General features: G+C 39.0%; 3 protein-coding genes across 3 annotated transcripts; 1 reads left to right on the forward strand and 2 right to left on the reverse strand.

Moving 5' to 3' along the window:
* Nucleotides 1-6,143: 6,143 nt before the first annotated feature.
* LOC118903523 (histone H4) lies at nucleotides 6,144-6,455 on the reverse strand. Its single transcript, XM_036868678.1, has one exon. The coding sequence runs from the start codon at nucleotides 6,453-6,455 to the stop codon at nucleotides 6,144-6,146; it is 312 nt and encodes a 103-aa protein (XP_036724573.1).
* Nucleotides 6,456-9,736: 3,281 nt separating this feature from the next.
* On the reverse strand, nucleotides 9,737-11,278 carry LOC118903988 (histone H2A type 1-D-like). Its single transcript, XM_036869614.1, has 2 exons — nucleotides 10,868-11,278; nucleotides 9,737-9,778 (listed from the first exon to the last, which is right to left on the reverse strand). Exon 1 carries the CDS (start codon nucleotides 11,260-11,262, stop codon nucleotides 10,870-10,872), a length of 393 nt encoding a protein of 130 aa, XP_036725509.1. The 5' UTR covers nucleotides 11,263-11,278; the 3' UTR covers nucleotides 9,737-9,778; nucleotides 10,868-10,869.
* Nucleotides 11,279-11,490: 212 nt separating this feature from the next.
* On the forward strand, nucleotides 11,491-21,530 carry LOC118903995 (histone H2B type 1-N). Its single transcript, XM_036869623.1, has 2 exons — nucleotides 11,491-11,989; nucleotides 18,606-21,530. The coding sequence occupies exon 1, from the start codon at nucleotides 11,586-11,588 to the stop codon at nucleotides 11,964-11,966; it is 381 nt and encodes a 126-aa protein (XP_036725518.1). The 5' UTR covers nucleotides 11,491-11,585; the 3' UTR covers nucleotides 11,967-11,989; nucleotides 18,606-21,530.
* The last annotated feature ends 1,763 nt before the right edge of the window (nucleotides 21,531-23,293 follow it).

Raw genomic sequence — 23,293 nt, forward strand, 5'->3', positions numbered from 1 at the left:
TAGTTTCTCCATTTATACAATTGTGTGATAATGATATTGATACCTCGCTCAAAGGATTGTTTTGAGGATTAATGAGTTGATAAATGAAAAGTACTTAAGTACCAGTGCCTGACAAATAGTAAGTGCAATGTGAAGCAGTTATTACTCATTTATGCCTCATCCCTAATTGCATCACAACCACATTCCAGCTGAGATTCTCTAGTCTGTTATGGGGCCATGGGAAATACCCTAAAGTCAATATGTTTTTTGAAACAGTTTTTGCACTTGGAGATATTATCTTGATTATTCCTACTGTGTCACACCTGTTCGTTTGTACTCACATTCTGGGTGGTAAATAAAAGGCAGGAGGAGCCTTCCTTAGCCTTCTGAGGATGATCACAGCATAACTGGATAGGTTTGCTGTGATTTTTGTCTTTCTCGTTCTCACTTTCTATCAACCTCATCTCATTTTTCTGAATAGCCATAGGATTTAACTGCCAAAGAGAAACTCAGACATCATGTGGACAAAAGATCTGTCTCTTATGTGAAGGCACATAAGAATTACTATGAAAAAGTTCTTTGTTTAAATAATAACTGGTCTTTCCATAGACCAGTTAATCAGAATCTGTAGGATTGGGTCACCTCAAATACAACTCATTAGCACCTCCCATTTCTACTGGTCCCACAGGCCTTTTCAAATCTAAGGGGAAATCTCGGTGTTTTAATACCATCTTTTCATCAATTTCAACTTTAAGAGAATGCTCCCAAAGGCTGTGGAACTCTCAGACCCAAAGCTCAGACCCAAATTAAGGGACAAAGGATCAATCATCCTTTGTTGCAATGAGAGGGCCTGTCCAGGAGTTCAAGTTTTTACCTTTCTCCCAAGAGAGGATTTAGTTCAAAATTCATGGGTTTATTTTATCTGTTGTTAATGGATTAAAGTTTGTTGCATAAAAAGTTCTTGCTATAAACATCTGCTAGGTTCAGGGGTTATAGAATCAAGACATCAGAAACCACGGACAACTTCTTGGCTTTCCTTTCCAGCTGTACTGGGAAAACTACCCTTGAAAAAGAAACCATAGGAGTTCCCTGGTGGTGCAGTAGTTGGGGATCTGCCTGCCAATGAAGAGGACATGCGTTCCTTCCCTGGTCGGGGAGGATCCCACATACTGCAGAGCGGCTAAGCCTGTGTGCCACAGCTGCTGACCCTGCACTCTGGAGCCTGAGAGCCACAACCGCTGAGCCCGTGCACCACAACTACTGAAGCCCGCACGCTCTAGGGCCCACGTGCTGCAACTACTGAACCCACATGCTGCAACTACTGAGGCCCACGCACCTGGAACCCATGCTCCGCAACAGGAGGTGCCGCAGTGGGAGGCCCACATACTGCAACAGAGAGTAGCCCCTGCTCCCCCGCTCGCCACAACTAAAGAAACCCCACGTGCAGTGACAAAGACCCAATGCAGACCAAAAAACCCAAAAAAACAAAAAACAAAAAACACAACATAGTCTACACTAAAACCTTAACAAATAGAAAAAATTATTGTGACTAAATACCCTGAGAATCAGCATGTATTACTTAACACAGTTTCATTGCTTGTTCAGGACTCTAACCTAGTGAGTATACAGGAAAGCTCTCAGTCAATAGCATCAGGAATGTTAATTAATTCATTTATTCATTAATATTACTGAATGACTGCTGTGCTTCAGGCATTGTACTTGGCACTGGTGATACAGCAAGGAAAAAAACAGTCTCTTTTTACTAGGGAAAGACAGAAGATAAACTAATACACAATCATTTTTCTACATCCAATGGCCAATTATTAGTCTTCATTTTATTTGACCTATTGGAAACACTGACATAATTGACCCTACAATTTCTCTTTGATATACTTTCTTCACTTGGTTCTCTCTTACCAGAGGCTCTGTATCTATTGCTAGCTCATCTCTTCTCCCCAGACCCTTAATGTTGGGGTATACAGGGCTAAGTTTTTACTACTTCTTTTTCTGTACTCACTCGCTTGAAGATCTCACCAAGTTCAGACTTTCAGTACCAGCTGTACATTAATGACTTCCAATTTTATATTGCCAACCCAGGCTTCTCTCCTAAACTCCAGACAGACATACACCCAATTTCTTTTTCTTTTTCTTTTCTTTTCTTTTCTTTTTTTTTTTTTTTGTGGGGGGGGGGTGGGGGGCGAGTGGCTTGCAGTACCTTAGTTCCCCCACTAGGGATTGAACCCAGGCCTCAGCAGTGAAAGCACCGAGTCTGAACCACTGGACAGCCAGAGAATTCCCTACAGTTCCCTATATTTTTTCTTCACATGGATGTTTGACATCTTAAAGTTAGCATGTCCAAAATAGAATCCTTGGTACTCCCCCATCCTAATCTTTCATTAAAACATTCCCCCATTTAGTTGATAATTACTTCATTCTTGTCCATTCAATTCTTCTAGAAATCCTCTTGATTTTGCCTTCAAAATATATATGGAAACATCAATTCTCTGTACCACTATGCTACCACCCTGGCTTGAGGACCGTCTTCTCTCCCCTAGGTTACTGGCTTCAGTTTCCTTAATATTTTTCCTACTTCCACATTTGACTCCCCACTGTCCTGTGGGAAGGTACTTTGATGCCCTGGTAGCCTCCAAACACACTACCAAGCAAGCTCTCCCATGGCATAAAAAGACTCAAATTAAATCAAAATGTTGGGGATGCATGATTTTTTAAATCAATTTAAACACATAACCTGAGACAAGGGGAAAGATGTAGGGTAAGTTAAGACTTAAAATAAGGGTTCAAGGAGATGGGCCACAGTAGCTGAATCATGGGTTACACAATGCTCAGATATCTTTCTGCTGCATCAACCTTTCTTACTGATGGTTTGGTTATGAAGCCCAGAGTCCAGGTTTGGGCAAGAATGTCCACAGATAGACCCTGGCCTATCAAAGAGAGATTATTACCCCTGGCCACACCTGTTGCTCACCAATTTGCCTGCCAAATAGCCATGGGTTTTATTTGTGTTATCTTGGGCAAAGGACGCATGGGGGCCAGAATGGATACCCCATATCCCAAATATATTTAGTGTATCAGGAATATTTAGTGACTCATGTAACCCAGGCATATTTAGTGTCCAGGTGTATCAGGTATAAGTAGTGCCTCAGGATCGTGCAGATCTCCTGGTCCTTTCTCCTTATACTTAACACACATGTGCTCTACTTTCTAACTACTTATCTATACAGTACTTAATGCATCTTATGAGTTCATCCATCACATTTGTTTCTCTGTAGCAGAATTAAATCTTTGCAAATAGTATAAGAAATACATATTTCATAATATTTAGGAAGCCAAGATCAAGAATTGGATTAGATATGCTCAGACCTTTAGATAGGTATTTTATAATAGAGTATTTAAATTTTTATCTTTTGTTTAACTTGGTCTGTTTTTTATTAATATGACATAGTTGTGAAAAAGGGATGAAGGCTTACTTGTTTAAGGAGGAGTGGTTAGTTCTAAGCCTATATTAATAACCACATTCCTATGAAAAAGGATTTTGTATAAAATCCCATCACTCTTCTGTATTGTTTTGTAGACAGGGCCAATCAATCTATATTATATATTTTCAAAAGTCATGTTAAGTATTACTTTTTATCAAAAGTTCTTTTAATGGAATATTTTTCTAAAATTTGATGAGTCAGTTTGAAAAATATAGCAACTGAAAGTATATAAAAAGGTTTTAGTAAAGGACCTTTAGCCACAATCAAATCAGTTCATTCAGTCCAAAGTGATTAATTCTTGGGAATTCCCTGGCGGTCCAGTGGTTAGGGTTCCGCGCTTCCACTGAAGGAGAGACAGGTTCGATCCCTGGGGGGGGGGGGGGGAACTAAAATCCCCTCACGCCACGTGGCCAAAAAAAAAAAAAAGTGATTAATCATTGCTTTGTTGATCTTGGGTTAAGCAACCTGCTTCTAATATGGCTTGCAAAATCTTAAATCAGACCTGTGGTAGAGCTTGACAGTATCAGGTACAGTTATTTATTAAAGTTCTTTTGATGTTTCTTCTGGAAAACTCAGTTTCAGATCTGTTTTGTAGCAGGGGCCCTTTAGAGATAACTGCATAGAAAACCAGCAACTATCTGTTGATGATAAGAGAGAAAACGTCTGGTCAATGTATTATATTAATCAACATTATCAGTATGGAGTAGGATAGAATCGCCAATTTAGGTATGTATTATGAATAGCGAGGACATTGACATACCTCCCAGTGCGCTTTGATATAGGCCATAAAGTATTTGCTATTATTGTCACCAAATGAGAAGGTATTTATACCTAGGAACAAAATCTGTTGGCAGGTTTTTGTGTCTTTTATATGCATATAATTATGGTCTACCCAACTTAAAAAGTATAACTGTTAAACATTTATATCAATAACATTTTATCTGGTTAACTTAGGAATGTATAGTTTCCTCTTTTGATTTGCTTTCTTTTTTCAAACATTGCACAATATATAGAGAACAATTCTCACAACTGTATACGCTTCATTACAAATATAAATGAGAGAACAAACCTTACGTTTGGCCTAGTGGTCACAACAACAAAAATAATTTAGATATAAATAGATAATACCTTAATGGCTTCATTATTCAAAATTTGGGGGTCTGGATTTAGAAAAAGTAATATCAAAAAGAAATCAGGCTATGAATGTAATAAGAGATTTCTACAGCCAAATACTAAAATATTGGGTATAAGATAGCATTTAAACTATGCACAGAATACTTAGGGATTTTTTTTGATGGTTTTTTTTTTTTTTCTTTTTTCTTTTTTAAAGAACTGGGAGACTTTTGTCAAAATTATTCGAGAAATCAATGGAAAGCCACAAATAGTAATAGACCCTCAGAAAATGCTGGGGAAATATAATTAAAAGCAAAATCTCCCAATTCAGAAAAGCTCTCCAAAAAGGGAGTAGGAACAGAAAAGTTTTACTATTGCATAAGCATTAAACCAGAATGTGAAGCATGTCACAGGCAATTTGCTAAAGGGATTGCAAAGCAAGGAGAGAAATCTCTTTTATACAGCTAAATGGGTACAACCCTTTCAAACATTATGTAGGCTTAGCAATTTGGAATCTTGTGATAAGGGAAGTTAGGCCTGTCTCTTTTTGGAACAGAGATTGTGTTATCTTCCTTGATTGTATTTCAAAGAGGAAACATTCCTGAGTTGGGAGACTGGCTAGATGAGTGTTTAGCACTTGACATTATGAAGATTAACTACTGGTGAGGCGAGGGAATTTTTAACTTCAGCTATAAAATATGTAAATCTGGTCATTGTTTTCTCATTTTTTGTACATGTGGGCAGTTGTCCTTTAGTCTGTGTCTCTGCATTAGTCAAGCTTTCACCTTTGGCTTTGGGTTTTTTCCTATAGCTTCGAAGACCTGTGGGAAGATACTAAGGCCTCTTTTGAGGTTAGGTCTGGATTTCCTAATCTGTTAGGAAAAACTCTACCAAGGATCTTTTTTTAATTAGGTCTCCTAGCTTAGAGGGCTGCCTTTATTTTTTCATCGTAGAGAACACTTCTGTAATGCGACCTTGTTTTTTTTATAATTTAGTTGAAACGCCTTTTAATCACATCCCACCCTCACTAACTATTCTGTGAGATATTACAGTGAGCCTGTCCTTTATCAGCCTTCCATACTGGAGTGTTAAAGCCTATTTAACAGCCACGGGTTTGTTTCTTGAGCAGAGGACACATGGAGCTAGAATAGGTTATTGTGATCGAATCGTAAGGCCTTACGTATACTAAATATGCCACGAATTAGTGAGGAGCCAGGTGCACTTCTTTTTCATCCCTTTCTAAACATTCGCTTGCACTCCATCTACAAAGAGAAATGTCACTCTGGTAAAACTTTCAAGTCACATGTATTTGGGTGATCCGTTTGCTTCCAGCTTATGACCATCTAAGCTTTCTGTGCTCAAGCAAAGGAACTTTCACAGTAAAGGGTGTAAGCTGTGCTCATAAATAGTTAAGGGTAAAGAGCAAAACGAAGAGCCAAGGATGTAGAGAATGTGAAGCGTGAAAAAGCTCAAAACAAACCAGCATCACGGCTCCTCAGATGAAAAGATAGGGGCCCTGAAAAGGGCCTTTTGTTGAACAAAGAGCGTGAACACTCAGCCGCCGAAGCCGTAGAGAGTACGTCCCTGGCGCTTGAGCGCGTAGACGACATCCATGGCAGTAACAGTCTTGCGCTTGGCGTGCTCTGTGTAGGTGACGGCATCCCGGATTACGTTTTCCAGAAACACCTTCAGCACCCCGCGGGTCTCCTCGTAGATGAGACCAGAAATGCGCTTCACACCGCCACGCCGTGCCAAGCGTCGAATAGCAGGCTTTGTGATGCCCTGGATGTTATCACGCAGAACTTTGCGATGACGCTTGGCGCCCCCTTTTCCAAGGCCCTTACCGCCTTTGCCGCGACCAGACATGCCGAAAACCTCGAGACTTAACAAAGGTTAACTTCCAGGGCTCCCAGATGCAGGCCTTTATACGTCCGTTGGCGGACCGAACTGAGAACCTGGAGAAAGGTAGCGGGAAGTCCCGCCCCGGGAGGGGGGAGGGGAATTTGACCAAAAAGAAAAAAAAGCCTTTTTTGTTCCTTTGTACTGTGTTTCACACGGTGGTAACTATTTTGTTACCGTGTTTAAGGCTTTAACAATTGCTTTTGAATGCGAACGCAAAACATAAATGTTGTGGAAAAGGGCAAAACTCGTTATCTCACCACACATAGATCATTGCTGGTAGCTAATTTCGTATCAATATTTTGGTGAACAGATAAAAGCACATATTCTTTCAAAGAAAATGTATGCAATGCCGCAAATGGCATTTTGGAACCTCTTTGAATACATTTTAACCAATTTCCCTTATTTAAAGAGAAAATACATTTTTTATGTTTGCTTGTTATTCTTATGAATGCTCTTTAATACAGTTTTAACCAACTCCCTAGCAGCCAGTTTTTTTTTTAATAAATCATTTTTTTTCCATTTAAGAAAAATTTACTTCTTCACTATACTTGGGTATATACTATACTGACATTTCTAATGAAGGGTAGCAGAATACGCCACTCCCAAATATCCTTTAGCATAAGGATTATTTTGAGCGGACTGTTTCTGAGAAAAAGCAGACACAGGAGAAGCTCTAAAAACAGAATAGAATTCACCCCTTTTTAAGGGAAATTTACATTTATATGAGAAATCTCCATTTGTAAGGGTGTCTCACTCAATGCGCCAGGAAGAGAAAGATAACTCACAAGAAACTTACCAATGGAGAAGGTGCAGGATTTAATCGGCCTCCCCTTGTTTACTGTGCTCTTCCAGTGACCTCCTACAACAGCCACCCCCCCCCCCCCCCGCACCCACGTCTTTTGTCTTTAGCTGAAGATGATATTTGAAGTGGCGGTTCGGGCCACTTCTGGGAGTTTTACTCAGTTCCCCTCTGTTTATTCCATGTATACATGAGACGTACACAGTATTAAACTTTGTTTTTCTCTTGTTAGTCTGTTGGGTTTTTTTTTTATTACAGGAGGGTCTCAGCCACAGAACCAGTGAAACTAATGTTTTCATATAAACAATTGAAATAGTAAGCATAGATAAAGGTCTGGAAGAGGAGAAATTTATAAAAACCACAAAAAACCACCTTAGGGGAAAGGCATTGTTTGGGAGCCTCAGAGATTTGTATTGTTGAAGGCTCCCTAATTCTCTGTACTTAGTGTCTGCCCCTTGTCCAGAGTCCCTGCCCTCTTCCAAGTTACTTTTCCCCAAAATCACTCAGTATCTTCATTATTCCACCGGGTAATTAATATTCATTAACATCAGTTGCATTTATTTAAATCTGAGACTGTTGCTAGACTGCAGAAGGAAGTAGGAGGTACACCAAATTAATAAGGTCATGCAGATCAATTTTTTTCCAGATAAATTAATATCATGAAGTGAAAAGGCAGTGTAACTCTTTACAACTTATATTTGCTCGTTGGATCCCTCTGATCTTTAGGCTCCTTCCTCCAGTTTAGCTACTTTGAAGTTATTCATTTGAAAATCCCTACATTTTCCTCCATGTGATCTCATCCTTGTTTAACTTTCAACTTCTTTTTTGCCTTTATTTATATCACTTATTTACTTTATAAGTATTTTTATTATTATAAAATTAACAGAATTTTTTGACTATATTTTATGGGCTTGTCATTGAACTAGGGTCTGGGGATATGCAAATATGAATAAAACCCAGTCTCCACTCCAAGGGAATTTGTACACTAATGGATAAGATACCAAAAGTGTTCAGAATGAGCTCCCCAAAATGTGCCACATTTGCACATTGATTATTTTGAGGTAAAGGCAATTGAGATCCTGCAATCTCAAGATAAACTTCTGCCCCTCCCTTAACTACTTAGAAGGATTTGAATTGGGGGTCTTTCCCACTATGAGAATTATTACCTGAGAAAAATTTTATCTGAGTGAGCCAGCTGCATGGCAGGGCAAACTAATTACCCAATATTTGATTTCCCTCTTATTGTCCATGTGAATTATCCTCTTGTGCTTGGAAGCCACTAAGCCATTCCTTAGCTCATGATGGCATATATACCTCATTTTACCTTTCTGTTTTTGAATTTCTCAGGTATGTGGGGTTTCCGTATGTATGAAATTAAATTTGATTTTCTCCTGTTAATCTATCTCATGTCAATTTGATGATGAGGCCAGCTAAAAGAACCTTAGAAGGGTAGAGGAAAATCCTTGCTCCCCGACAATACACAACAAATCTAATATGGGAAGATACTGTTAGGTTCTTTCATGGTAGTCCAGAGTCTGCAGAAAGGAAAATTAATGGGAAGACCAACTCCAGGAATAAAGTTTAAATAATACTTTCATAAATCTTGTGCTACTAAACTTGAACTGTACCTCTTATGAAAACAACTTTACAGTATAAACTATGGAGTCCTAAAAAGTTCTTCAGCATCTAATTGAAATTAGAAATATCTAAATTATTTTGGCAAGATTTTTGGAAAGTTTGTTATCTCCATTTTTAAATACAAGTTTTACTTTTTTTCTGATTATGTAGATAGTAAAGAACAGTACGTGCTTTACCCAATGAAATTGGTTTAATAGTCCATTAATTTAAAAAACTCAGTTAACATGTGGAATTATAAGCAATGACATATCACACTTGAATATTTTATTTTATTTAAAACAAAAATTTATATTCATTTATCAACTATTTGATTATAAGTTCATTGATTTTATCAATCAAAACCACATCAATAATTGTAAAGGCATTATTTTAACAATGTGGTGGTTCTTGCCATGGGGAATAGAATGATGCAATGAAGCAAGTGTTAGTAATTGCATGATCAATATCAATAATAATAACAACAGCATATTTTATTTTTAAAAATTGAAAAAACTCATAGGCCTTCCTTGGAGCTGTATCATTTACTCTACTTGACAGTTCTACTTCTGAGATATATTTGTTTAAAATATACAAACTCAAGTAATGCAGATGACTTTCTTTTTTTAATTTATTTAATTTATTTATCTATTTTTATTTTTTGGCTGCGTTGGGTCTTAGTTGCGGTGCTCGGGATCTTTCGTTGCAGCGCGCGGGTTTCTCTCTAGTTGTGGCGTGCCGGTTTTCTCTCTCTAGTTGTGGCACGCGGGCTTAGTTGTCCAGCAGCATGTGGCATGTAGGATCTTAGTTCCCCAACCAGGGATCAAACCCGCGTCCCCTCAATTGGAAGGCGGATTCTTTACCACTGGACCACCTGGGAAGTCCCGCAGATGAGTTTTTAAGAGGGAAAAATTGAATAATTAGATTCACTGAAATCAGGATTCGGGTCTTCCAACATCAAATAATGAAGCCAAAAAGAAAAGGGAAAAAAGGTAACATTTACGTCCTGTTTGTGATTGCTGAGGTCACTTTTATTCCAAGGAATATTATTTACATGTGATTGCAGTTCAGATTGAAATATAGGATATACTGGGAATTCCCTGGCGGTCCAGTGGTTAGAACTCGGCGCTTCTACTGCAGGGGGCCTGGTGTGTGTGTGTGTGTGTGTGTGTATAAAACAAATATTTCAGGAGACTCAGAAAACCTATTCCAATGGACTAGGAATGCCATAGAAATTCATTTTCATTAAAATGTATTCATAAGGAAAACTACACATGAGCTGATGTGGAGAGGAATTGAAGGCCCTCTCTAGCTAGGGTGACTTGGTGATCTGAGAGAAGGTGAGAGCGATGATGGTGGGGGAAAGGGGAAGCAAAAATCATTGACAGCACTAGGACTATAAGAACCTGATAAGTGATTTACAATCGACCTTTCCTATTTGTTAAGGCACACCCTCTTCCTAATGCAGTTCCATACCGCCTTTACTTCACCATCATTGATGTAAACAGTCCATTATGAAATGTATTCTCTGCCTGAAGTTACTTTTAAACAAGTAATTTACCTGTCTGGATTACTACTCTATTCCCATTTCGGAGGGTGTGTGGTGCGCAGTAAGACTGAATTGAATTAGAAGGGAAGGTAGGCCAAAGTCGTATGGTGCTGTTTTTTGTCTGATGGACATTTGCCCCTGTAGAGGAATCACAAAGATGTTAATTTTGCTCATAAATTTAACCTAAATTATGTAAGCAAATGTTTTACTTTTTGGAAGGCAATTAAGGTACTCTGGGGGAAATGACCTAGATGTAAATGACTTAGCCAAACTTTGTTATAAGATTAATATTCAACAGACTTGCTTTCCAAAACAATGTGACTTTGAAAGCACAGCTCCTTTTGTTGATAAGGTGGGTGGCTCTGAAAAGAGCCTTTTGGTTTGGAAAGATTTGAGTTGCAAAGAACGACGGACTTCTACTTGCCCTTGGTCTTGTGGTGGCTCTCGGTCTTTTTGGGCAGCAGCACCGCCTGGATGTTCGGCAGAACGCCGCCCTGAGCAATAGTGACTTTACCCAGCAGCTTGTTGAGCTCCTCGTCGTTGCGGATGGCCAGCTGCAGGTGGCGCGGGATGATACGCGTCTTCTTGTTGTCGCGGGCCGCGTTGCCTGCCAGCTCCAGGATCTCGGCCGTCAGGTACTCCAGCACCGCCGCCAGGTACACCGGCGCGCCGGCCCCGACTCGCTCGGAGTAGTTGCCCTTGCGAAGGAGGCGGTGCACTCGGCCCACGGGGAACTGGAGCCCGGCCCGCGAGGAGCGAGTCTTGGCCTTGGCGCGAGCTTTGGCCCCTTGCTTGCCACGTCCAGACATACCGAAAGTAAAAACCCACCAATACGAGTTAGGTCTGAATAGATACAGCGAGAGCTACCCTACTTATAGTTTTCACTGGGCGCGAAAATGAAGGTGTACTATTGGCAAAAACTAATTTTACTTAACCCAATGAAATCGGATTTTGAAATACACTTATTTTGATTGGACAAAACTGTTACGTGACGTTTCCAGGATTCACCACCAATCAGACCCTCGACTTTACTCACTGCCTCCTTTGTTTAAGAAGCTGTGAAGGAAGCGGACTCAGCTTTGTTCTCATTCTTCCTGTTATTTTTGAACTGTTTGGCAGTTAATTCCGCACCATGCCTGAACCCTCCAAGTCTGCTCCGGCCCCGAAGAAGGGCTCCAAGAAGGCGGTAACCAAGGCTCAGAAGAAGGACGGCAAGAAGCGCAAGCGCAGCCGCAAGGAGAGCTACTCCGTGTACGTGTACAAGGTGCTGAAGCAGGTCCACCCGGACACCGGCATCTCGTCCAAGGCCATGGGTATCATGAACTCGTTCGTTAACGACATCTTCGAGCGCATCGCGGGAGAGGCGTCGCGCCTGGCGCATTACAACAAGCGCTCTACCATCACCTCCAGGGAGATCCAGACGGCCGTACGCCTGCTGCTGCCCGGCGAGCTGGCGAAGCACGCCGTGTCCGAGGGCACCAAGGCCGTCACCAAGTACACCAGCTCCAAATGAGCCAGGCCGCAGCGGAGCGAGCGGTAAGGCTAGGCCCCACACCCCAAAGGCTCTTTTCAGAGCCACTCAATCTTCTGAAGAGAAGTGGCACTCACTTTATATAGCAGGTGTTTCTTATTTGGTGCAAAGTATAACAAGTTCCGCGATTTCTTTTTCTTTTTCTTTTTCTTTTTTTTTTGTCTTTAAACAACAGATTTATTTTCTCGCAGTTCTGGAAACTAGAGGGCCAAGATTTGCTGTCAGCAGGGTTGGTTTATTCTGAGGCTTCTTTCTTTGGTTTGCAGATGGTCATCTTTTCTGTCTTCATTTGGTCTTCCTTCTGTTCGCGTTTCCTCATTTTCATTTTGTTAGAAATTACTTCCACTACAATGTAGGTGGTGCTGCAGCAATACTCGAGACATTTTTATATGTTTTTATGTCGAGAAGGGTGAGGTTCATTATCAGACAAACGTAGTGAAGAAGACAAAATGCACTTTGTCCCAAAGGAAAATCCTCTCGCCTTTAAGTTTGAACCCGGCAAAAGATTTTGCTAACAATGGCTTGAGCGCTCCATCCTTAATTTTAACGTGTACGTACCTGACTAATGAATTGCTTGGCACACAATAAGGAAGGTACAAATCGTTTTATTCACTTATGTTTTCTTTGGGGAGGGGTGCTGTCTCTCCTCCCCTTTCCCTGGGTTTGGGTTTGCCAAATATTAAGTTAGAAAGGCAGAAGAAAAGCAAATGGAAGTGAGAATCCAATTCAAATTATCGCACACATCAACCAGGTGCCACGTTTATCGATAGCCAATCCAGACGCTGCGCGCGCAGTTTGAAGTTTACCAACGGTGTCCCTCGTGAGTCTATCCTAATTGGGAGATTTCTGGGCCACGCGGCTTTGTGGGAAGAACTCTGCCATTTTGTCCACTCCCTAATTTCTCTGAGTGAAATTCCTCTGTATGGGAGGGATTAGGTCCTACTCCTGCCTTTACTGTGAGGATCCGCTCCATGCTTGCTTTCTTTCTGCATGTCACTTGCATTTACTGTTTCTCTATTAATCGGAATAAATTTTTTAAAAATAGAGAAGGGCTGTTCCCCTATCCTCAATTCGGGAAACCAAAACCCATCTCTTCATTTTAGGCCCTTAGGAATGAATGGCATATTTAAAACTATTTTAGTCTTTACAGGGAATCAGCATGGAAATGCTTCCCAAAGAAGTATGTTATTCTACAAAGTGACCACTTGATGCAAAAATTACCATTTGTTCATATTGCATATGAAAATACATAGGTGACCTAATATGTTTAATTTGCAATATGCCAAGACAAATGAGTGACTAGCCATGAAAAGTCTTAAGGACTAAAGTCTTGCGATGGGGAAACTACTTTGAATCTTTGCTTAAGGGCTTACATTCAGAATTAATAATAAGTATGACCTACATCTGTGCAAAGTGTATTATATTATTTTTTCTAGGTGATTTATAATTTCAAATTTCTGACTTTTTATATTAAGCATATTAAAAAGAATAATTTGAATGTAGGTTATAATGAAACATACAGACAAAATATTTCCCAGAGGATTTCCTCATGTGCTTAGAATGAAGAAAAATATCCATTAATAAATTAAGGGTTTTTTTAAATATGTTTTAATTCTTTAAAAAATGACTTTTTATATCATGTCTGCTTTAATTGTGAAAATAATACAGGATATAAAATTGAGAGTGTAGGCATGGCCCATTCATGCATAAAATGATAAATGTTCAATGATGATAACTTTCTAAAGTACTTGCACATGTCCAAGAAAAACAAAAAGAAAACTATAAAGTTACACCTCATTTAATACTAGGAATATGTATATGTGATGTGACTCTGGAGTTGCACCTAAAATATAGTTCAAATATATCAGTGTCTTCTACCAGTTGGTTCTTGTGGAACAGTGTTTTGAGAATATGAACTGTATAAAAATATCCCACTCAAATTTGGGACGTGACATTGTATAAATGTAACACTGGACTTTTAAAAAATAATTTTTTAAAGAAATATTTTATGTGCATAACATTGCTAAGTTAATTTAATTTTATTTTTTTGCCTTATTTTCCTCATGTGTGGAATGAGGCCAACAAATACTACCTCAGATGCTCATTGTATTTATTTATTTTTGGCTGTGTTGGGTCTTTGTTGCTTCGCGTGGTCTTTCTCTAGTTGCGGCCTGAGGGCGCCACTCCTCGCTGCGGTGCACAGGCCTATTACTGCGGTGGCCCCTCCTGCTGAGGAGCATGGGCTCTAGGCGCGAGGGCTTCAGTAGTTGTGGTACTCGGGCTCAGTAGTTGTGGCTCGCAGGCTCTAGAGCGCAGGCTCAGTAGTTGTGGTGCATGGGGTTAGTTGCTCCGCGGCGTGTGGGATCTTCCCGGACCAGAGCTCGACCCCGTGTGCCCTGCATTGGCAGGCGGATAATCACTGCGCCACCAGGGAAGCCCCTAAAAAATAATTCTTGATATTAATTTGATTGTAGCTTCGTTTTAATTTACTCTTTCTTCCCCAACATTTATTTTAAACTGATATCTTGAAAATAAACTAGTGAAATATTAAGATACTCTGTATGTTTTAATGTATTTGTATTTGGCCAAATAGCTGTATTTGACTAAAAATCTTAAGAAATTGAAATTCAGTGCTGCCTGCAATTAAAATAATTATACCATAATATGAGTGTTTGCATATATGTATATGTACATATATTTATGCATATGCATATACATATAATATACACATAAAATGTTTTATTTATACACACATTACTAAAATATGTTATATTTCAATTTTTCCAACATTCTTACTCCAAGAGGGTGACAAAAGATATAAAAGCATTGACTGTCTAATGTCTGATTATTTTAGGCTCTTGGTACAGAACAGCAGTGAGATGGAGAGTATAGAGCCAAACCTTTGAGATTTTTAGCTATACCATTCCATTAGCCAGGATACACTTTATACATGTATACGTATATATTAAGTTTTAATGTCTATTATATTTTTATTATATTTAATGGAATTAATAGAATAATCAGAAAGTGGAAAGTGTTGGAAAAATTAAAATTTCATTTTCTTTTAAAATAACTGGTGTACAGATGATAATGACTGGGGGAATCATTTGCAACAATGCATTGCAAAAAGAAAACATAGTAAGAGCATCCTCATGTTTATGAGCTGTGGACTATATTGATTCTTCCAAAAGCTCAAAGTGAAATATTAAAATTACTAATGTATTATGTGTATCTTAGAAATATATACCTGGATAAAAGTCCATTGTATGCTTTATAAAATTTTTAATAATACTGTTTTTTAAACACGTTGTTTAGATACAAAATCTAGTAAATTAACCTTGGTGAGGTGATGTTTTATATGGCAGAGAAGAGTGAAGCTATCAGCTCAAGAAGAAAAGTGAGTTTGATTGAAAAAAAAATTTATTTGGGGACAAGATAAAGGACTTTCTGTGAAAAGAATAACAGGCACTTAGCCTTTAAAAACAGGGTTTTGGGCTTCCCTGGTGGCGCAGTGGTTGAGAATCCGCCTAGCCAACGCAGGGGACACGGGTTCGCGCCCTGGTCTGGGAAGATCCCACATGCTGCAGAGCGACTGGGCCCGTGAGCCACAACTACTGAGCCTGCGCGTCTGGAGCCTGTGCTCCGCAACGGGAAAGGCCGCTACAGTGAGAGGCCCACGCACCGCGATGAAGAGTGGCCCCCGCTCGCCGCAACTGGAGAAAGCCCTTGCACAGAAACGAAGACCCAACACAGCCAAAAATAAATAAATAAATTAAAAAAAAAAAACAAAAAAAAAAAACAGGGTTTTTAGTCTGTCATCATAGTGTTCTCACAGTCATCTGATGCAGCCAGGTGCATCACGCAGAACAGTCTAACATAAACCCTGGTGTGGAGATTTCCACCTCTATTCAAGAAACTAAATTCCTTGAAGAGGAACTGATTTCAAGTTTTGAGACAAGGGAAATTCTGATGGGTCTAGAACATCATGCTGACTGAAAGCAAGGATGATCTCCCATGTTTGGAGTAACAATAAAGAGAGTTAAGATGAGAGTGGCAAGAAAGCCTGAAAGAATCCCCACGGTGTAAGTAGTGCTAACTTGAGAATTAAAACTAAACAAACAGAACAGTTGTTGTTGTTTACTGGAATAGATTCAGCATATAAAAAGCCATGAATCCATGATAATAAGCAATTGGAACAAATACTACGATGAGCTGAATAAGAAGTTTACCTGGTGTGTCTCACTATTCATCTTTTCCCAAGTCTTTGTGCCCCATGTCACTGAGATGAGCATCTTCTTCTCCAGAAAGTGCCTGGCTTTGCAGTCTTAAGGTTCTGTTGTACTTATATTAGGGGAAACTCCACCTCCTGCAATGCTATAGGATCAAGTCTCAAAAAATAGCTCCCTGAGAAACTCGCTGATGCTTTGTTCAATAAAATTTCAGGAGAGCAAATTGCATTTTAATGATTGCCATTGTTGGAAATCAGTCCAAACACTAATTCCCAAGGCATTCTCAAATTGTCCTGTGTACCAGCTTCTGCCACAGCCATCCCCAACACTACCACCAACAATGTGGTTACTAAATAAATAAATAAAATGTTAGCCTTCTCTTTGTCCTAAAGGCAGTGATTCTCAAACTGTGGTCTGGGGACCCCTGCGGGTCCCTGAGATCCTTTTAATGGGTCTGTGACTCTAAAATTATTTTCACAATTATCCTGAAACTTATTTAAAAGATATTTGCAAAATATAGAACAGTACTAATCTTCTTACTAATTTTTTAATTTTGAAAAATATAGCTCTCTTCATAAAATATGTATGTTGAAAAGGGTTTATTGTAATTTTTAAATGAATTAATAAAACAAATATTCTTTCAGTTTTAACTTCTAATAAGGTAAATATCAATAGTAGTAACATACAGAAACACAAATTCTTTGGATCCTCAATACTTTTAAAACGTGCATGGGTCAAAAACTTTGAGAACTGCTGCCTTAATAATTATGTCACACTAGGACTGTTTGATTTACTGTTTTTCAAATTATTTGGAAATAATTTCCTGTGTACTTATGCTACCATCTGAATACACAGATCCATTTGCTTCATTTTGCTGTTATGTTTAGGGATTTGGCTTTTTAAAATTTAACCTTATCCTTACATAAAATATTTTTACATAGTTCCAAGGTCAAATCAAGGTATGTTCAAAGAGGTCTTTCTCCTTTAGCCTGTAGCCTCTCTCATCTTACAGGTAACAATTTTTAACGTTGTGATTTAACATCCCACTATTTGTTTGTTAATTATAAGCATACATTTGTGTATTCTTAGTTCCCCTCTATTACGTATATTTTTAAATATTTATTTTATATTTATTTATTTGGCTGCCTCGGGTTTTAGTTGAGGCACGCGGGATCTTTCATTGCGGCGTGCAGGCTTCTCTCTAGTTGTGGCGTGCGGGTTTTCTCTCTCTAGTTGTGGCGCACAGCCTCCAGGGTGCGTGGGCTCTGTAGTTGTGGCGCGGGTTCCAGAGCGCGTGGGCTCTGTAGTTTGCGGCACGTGGGCTCTCTAGTTGAAGCGTGCGAGCTCAGTAGTTGTGGCACGCCAGTTTAGTTGCCTCTTGGCATGTGGGATCTTTAGTTCCTTGACCAGGGATGGAACCAGCTTCCTCTGCATTAGAAGGCGGATTCTTTACCACTAGAACACCAGGGAAGTCCCAGTACCCCTCTACTAGATAAACAGTAACATCTTACACACAATTTTCTCTATCTTGGGTTTTTTTTTTTTTTTCCTTTAAAATATATATCCTGAAGATCATTCCACAATAGTATATGGAGATTTTCTTCCTTTCTTATTTTCTAGCTGCCTAGTACCCTGGGCTTTCTTCTTTTTCTGATTCTTGGCTCTGTAATTCATTTTCTTGTTAGCTGCCTGACCCTTCAATCAGATGTCTTCTAGTTGTTCTAAGCATCAGGATTTATCTGAATTGCCTAGTCTACTATTACTGGACATAGGATCAAGGTATAGTATTCATTAAAATTTTTTTAAAATGTCAATCCATAAATTACTCTAGGACTTCCAATCCTTAAAATCTTTAAAATGCAGCTGTGTAAAATTGATATGGGTCACTGCAGGCGTACCCTCTGGTCCAGTGATAACTCAAGTTCTTGTTAACAATGCTCAAGTTAGCACATCAGTTGCCATAGTGGGTTAGTTGTTCATGATCAAAGAAGTGAGATGGTAAATTGAATGTAAATAAATACTAGTCACAGGACTAGAGGAAGAGACTAAACACTGTATTGTTGGTTCAAGAAATCAGGTTTATAAATTTGAAGAAATCAATAACTTTTATGAAGTGTCTGTGAAGCCCAAAATTTAAACACACAGAGATCAACTGCAATACCTTATCAGTAAATGGTAATAGGATATACCTTAAAAAGTATAGGTTATATTTGAGTCAAATCTCTTGAAGTTTAGGCATTTCATTCTGGCTCCATTTTTTTGCAGTGTCCACACCAACGAGCTTAACATTCAAACACCTTCACCTCACTGTCAAGGACATTTTTATCAAAGCTACCATCTCTTCAGTCACATCTTTTTTTCCTTGAACTTTCACTTATGCCTTGTTTTCCAGAACTACATCCATCACTTCGTGCTTGAGAAGGGATCCTTCTGAAGTCATCAGAATAATTAACCTCATCAGAGTACTCAGAATGACATCTACTATGGATTCTCCGCTTCTGCCATCCTGACAATCCTCTGATACATTTTTGTTGGATCCAAAATCTTGGTGGAGGGAAATCCCTGAACAACATCCTGACTTCTTAAGGTGGGATGCTTATCTCCTTAGGCTACATCAGACTGTAGTTGTTGCTACCTTCAAGCCTAGTGTTAAATTTTCACAGTGGCCACACCATGGAACATAGACCTCTACAAACCACAAATCATGACTTTCAATAATTTTTAAGTTGTAATTTGATGGAGTTAAGAAATATAGAAGAATATATACCATTCATCTGCACCGTGCCCTGCTGCTCCAGTGTCCTGGACCTCAGTCCATCCTATGTAGGAAGATGATAGCCTGCAATAGGACTTTAAGGCCACTCTCATTCCATACCTATTTTCTAGATGAACAAACCGATGCACAGAGAAGGGGAGTATTTTGTCTAAATAGCTAGAGGATCAGTGACAGAATCAGTTTATAAACCTCATGGTAGTAGCCATCAGTGTACAAATGATAGATTTTGTGGTCTTTTGTTATCATCAAACTAAATTCTTTCAAAACAAATGGAGATGACCCATTCGTATTTGTTTTAATAGTGAAAAAGATGCCATTCTTTATTTGAAAAAAAAAAAAGTTTCTCCCTCTTGTTCCCAAGAACAGGAAAAAAAAAAAAAGGCAATTTTTTTTTTTTTTTTCTTGGAGAATACAGGTAAAATTCTCTTTGGAGGGTCCTATAGCTCTACCCTATCATCATTGCTCTACCCTATCATCATTGCACAATTAACAACTTTTGCCTTTCCTGTGGGAAACAAGCATGTATAGCAAAGTCTGCCTGTTGATTATAGTACTGAAATTAAGACAAACTAAACTCCGTCTGTAACTTTTCCAGAAGACAGTGTTTGAAAATTGCAACTTATACTCACACAATGCTTGCAGACACCCTGTATTTCAATTGTTGGAAATTTGTGCCACCAAGGAGCAGAGAGAAACCTGCCCACTGAAATTGCGCCATGTGAGACATGGAGTTGTTGTTATATCTCTTATCTGACCATTATTTCTGCCTTGACAGCAGTAATGAAATAGACAAGAAGAGGCCTCTCCCTGAAGCAGCAGCCCCCCTGGGAAGACCCTTTATACTCATTCTCCCAGAGGGTCAGCAATCCAGGTTTGCCCAAGTGAAAGGCTAAAGTATCACTGTGGATGAGACCTGAATGCTGTTTAATTATTTGCAATAGATACAATGTAGTTATTTTTAAAGTAGACGTTTAAACATTAACCTATCCTTATTCTTAGTTTCTTTTGTCCTCCTCATTCCAAAGAACCAAAACTAGGCCTAGTCCGGGGGAAGGGAGTCATACACCCCTGATTTCTATGGGCTGTTCTATTTAAAGGAAGGCAGCTATTATGGGGAGAATTTTATCTGCCTCCCCCAGCCTCGCTGAACCCTCAGAATGTAACCATATTTAGGGATAGAGTCTTTAAAGAGGTAATTAAATTAAAATGAGGTCCTTGGAAAGTGGGTAGGTCCTACTCCAATATGACTAGTGTCCTTTTAAGAAGATGAAATTTGGATGCAGACAAGTACAGAGGGAACACATGTGAAGATAGAGGGGGAAAGATGGCTGTCTACAAGCTAAGGAGAGAGGCCTATAACCCATCCTTCCCTCACAGCCCTCAGAAGGAAACAGCCCTGCTGGCACCTTGATCTCAGACTTCTAGACTCCAGAACAGTGAGAAAACAAATTTCTGTTTTTTCATCCACCCAGACTGAGGTACCTTGTTATGACAGCTGTAGCAAACTAACAAAGCAGCCAATATGTTACTATAATGTTACAATCCCAATCCTCTGTCTCTTTAGCTGTAGACCAAAGATACCACTAGCACTTACCTCATTTGATTGGAAAAATAAATTAGATAATGCACAGTATCCAAAGATAGTACACACTTAATAAATGACAGCCAATAACTACTGTGACTTTTTCCCCTATATGCCAAAAGCAAGATGTAAGTGCTGTACAGTTTACTGCTTGAGGGCAGATCCTTGAGTGAAGAGCCATGACGTAAACTCTGACATTCAATAATCCCTCAAATGACAAAATATTAGAGCAAACGAAATGAAGAACTTCCAGATGTACCGGAGATAAGCAAGAGAAATACGTGAATGGGAATAAAATGCTGAAAATAGCAAAAACAAATAGAGCACCAAAGGAAGGTCATTCTTATAATCTGAATTAGTAAAGAACCTACTCTAAAGCAGCCTAAACAGGTGGAAGGAACATAGGCCCTGGAAAACCTTTTGTGACTGAAGTTCTGCCCAGTACTTGTTAGCTGGTTATCTTGGATGCTGCTTCAGTGAGCCTGTGTGTATGATCAGGCCACACAAGATGGCTGTTCTCTTGCTCTCTGTACATCCCCTGATCGAACAGTCCCTGCTTCACCTCACCCTAGTCACAGGACTGACCTTTCCTCTTAATCATAGAGCTTATCAGTATCTGCTTAAGTGCTTGCCCCAGCTCCAACCAGAAATTTTTCTGATTCTTAGAACAGAACGGCTCCAGCATGCTGGGTTATTAAAGAGAAATATCTGCCCCCTTGATGGTTGTTAACCAAAGGGACAGTGAGGGATGTCCTCCTCTGCTGGTTTCCCCGGTAACTGATGAGCCCACCTGACATCAGTCCCCCCTATAACTGGTATACTGGTACACCCCCCACCCAACCCCCACCATGAAGACTGCTGCCATGTCCTGTCTGCTGTTGGTACAGAGTGGGGAGTCACTCTAGAACTTTGCTTCAGACATGTAAGATCCCCTGTTCAATAAACCATTGATGTCTCTGTTGCTGTCTCCAGGCATTTTCTTTGGTCTCGAGGCTGGGCAATTACAGGACTTGCAGGCCTACAGGGTGCAGCCTAACACTGTGATTCTTCTGATTACCTGTAAAATGGAGATAATAATAAGGCCCCAGTTCTTAGAAGGATTTTATGAGATGATGTACCCTGCTTCCAAGTGTGTTCTTGGGACCCGGGTGAGGTGCACAAATAAAAGTTACTATGAAAAAGACATTACATAGATTTTTTTTTCTTTCAACAAAATAATTATTAAATAATATGAGAAATAAAAATAAGTGTAATTTAATAAATGTTCCACCACAAAGTGAGATTCCCTGGGTCATATAGCTTTATATTTCCTGAGTTAGACATATAATAGTGGCTCAATTAAATAGTACATTAATTAACCAGTATTTTCTCAGATCTGTACTAAGTATCACTGGGGGCATGGAAAATTATCATAAGTAGTATGTGGACTTTGGTGTTTAAAATGTTGAAACAGAGAGTGAAAATATCATTCTCTTTTCTACTCTCTTTAAATCTTTCTGATTAAGTAACTGGGAAAGCATTAATTTGGTGCTAGCAGATCTTTAAGGCCTTGCAAACACTTGTTAATCCTTGCCCCCTTCCCCAGTCTTTCAACTTCATAACAAAGAACAAGTTTCAGACTCAAAATAGTAGGCAGCAAATAGCATATAACTGAAATTGAATAATATATACATATATTTACATATTTACATATTGTTTTATACTTGTATTCTGTTCATGGTCAGAAGCAGGAATTTTCCACTATGGCTGTCTTTTAAAATACATTGATTTCACTTCTTTTTTTTTTTTTCTTTTTTGACCGAGCAGCCCTGCTTGCAGGATCTTAGTTCCCCGACCTGGGATCGAACGTGGGCCCACAGCAGTGAAAGTATAGAGTCCTAACCACGGGACTGCCAGGGAATTCCCCTAAAGAATATATTTTTAAAAAATATTAAGTAAACAATAATATAGATTGCACCCTGATACAGAAAAAAGAAAAAATCATAAAAGTGGAACTCAAATAACTGAAGTTTGAACAATACTGAATAAAATAAGCAATGTCATAAACCAGTAAATGGCAAAATGGCACTATTGTTATATTTTATACTTCTATATAAATTATAGATCTATATATGTTATATAAATTATATAACATTAATATAACACTACTTATGTATAATTGTATATATAAAATGTAATATAATTAATATTTATTATTATTACATCAAACTATTTAATATTAACTGCTGTAGGAATTTGGAGGGAGTAATATTATTCTGGAATGTGGCAATCTGGGAAAGTTTCTTGGAAGAGGTATAACAAGGTTTGACCTTGAAAGAAAGGATCGCTAAGGTTTCAGTTGGTATATTATCAACTAAATATATTGGGTAACACATTATTCCAAAATTGAGCAGCTTAAAACAGCAAACATTTATTACCTCATAGAGTTTCTTAGGGTCAGGAATCTGGGAGCAGCTTAGGTGGTAGTCCGATTCAAGATCTCTCACAAAGCTGCAATCAGGTCATCTAAACCTTAGATTCTAAAGGCTTGACTGGGACTGGAGCTTCTAAAGTCCAAGAAAAAGCTTGTTTAGAATGCTGTTGGCTGGAGGCCTCAGTACCTCACCATGTGGATATCTCTATAAGGTTACTCATGACAAAGGCTGGCTTCCTTCCTCTGGAACAAGTGATCCAAGAGAGTGGGAGTGATCAAGATGGAAGTCCCTTATCGAATCTTGAAAGT

Source organism: Balaenoptera musculus, chromosome 11 (assembly GCF_009873245.2).
Source record: "Balaenoptera musculus isolate JJ_BM4_2016_0621 chromosome 11, mBalMus1.pri.v3, whole genome shotgun sequence".
NCBI lineage: Eukaryota > Metazoa > Chordata > Mammalia > Artiodactyla > Balaenopteridae > Balaenoptera > Balaenoptera musculus.

Bases quoted from the DNA above. Each gene is read 5' to 3' on its own strand.
- LOC118903988 (XM_036869614.1), bottom strand. From the start codon at position 11,262: ATGTCTGGACGTGGCAAGCAAGGGGCCAAAGCTCGCGCCAAGGCCAAG.
- LOC118903995 (XM_036869623.1), top strand. From the start codon at position 11,586: ATGCCTGAACCCTCCAAGTCTGCTCCGGCCCCGAAGAAGGGCTCCAAG.
- LOC118903523 (XM_036868678.1), bottom strand. From the start codon at position 6,455: ATGTCTGGTCGCGGCAAAGGCGGTAAGGGCCTTGGAAAAGGGGGCGCC.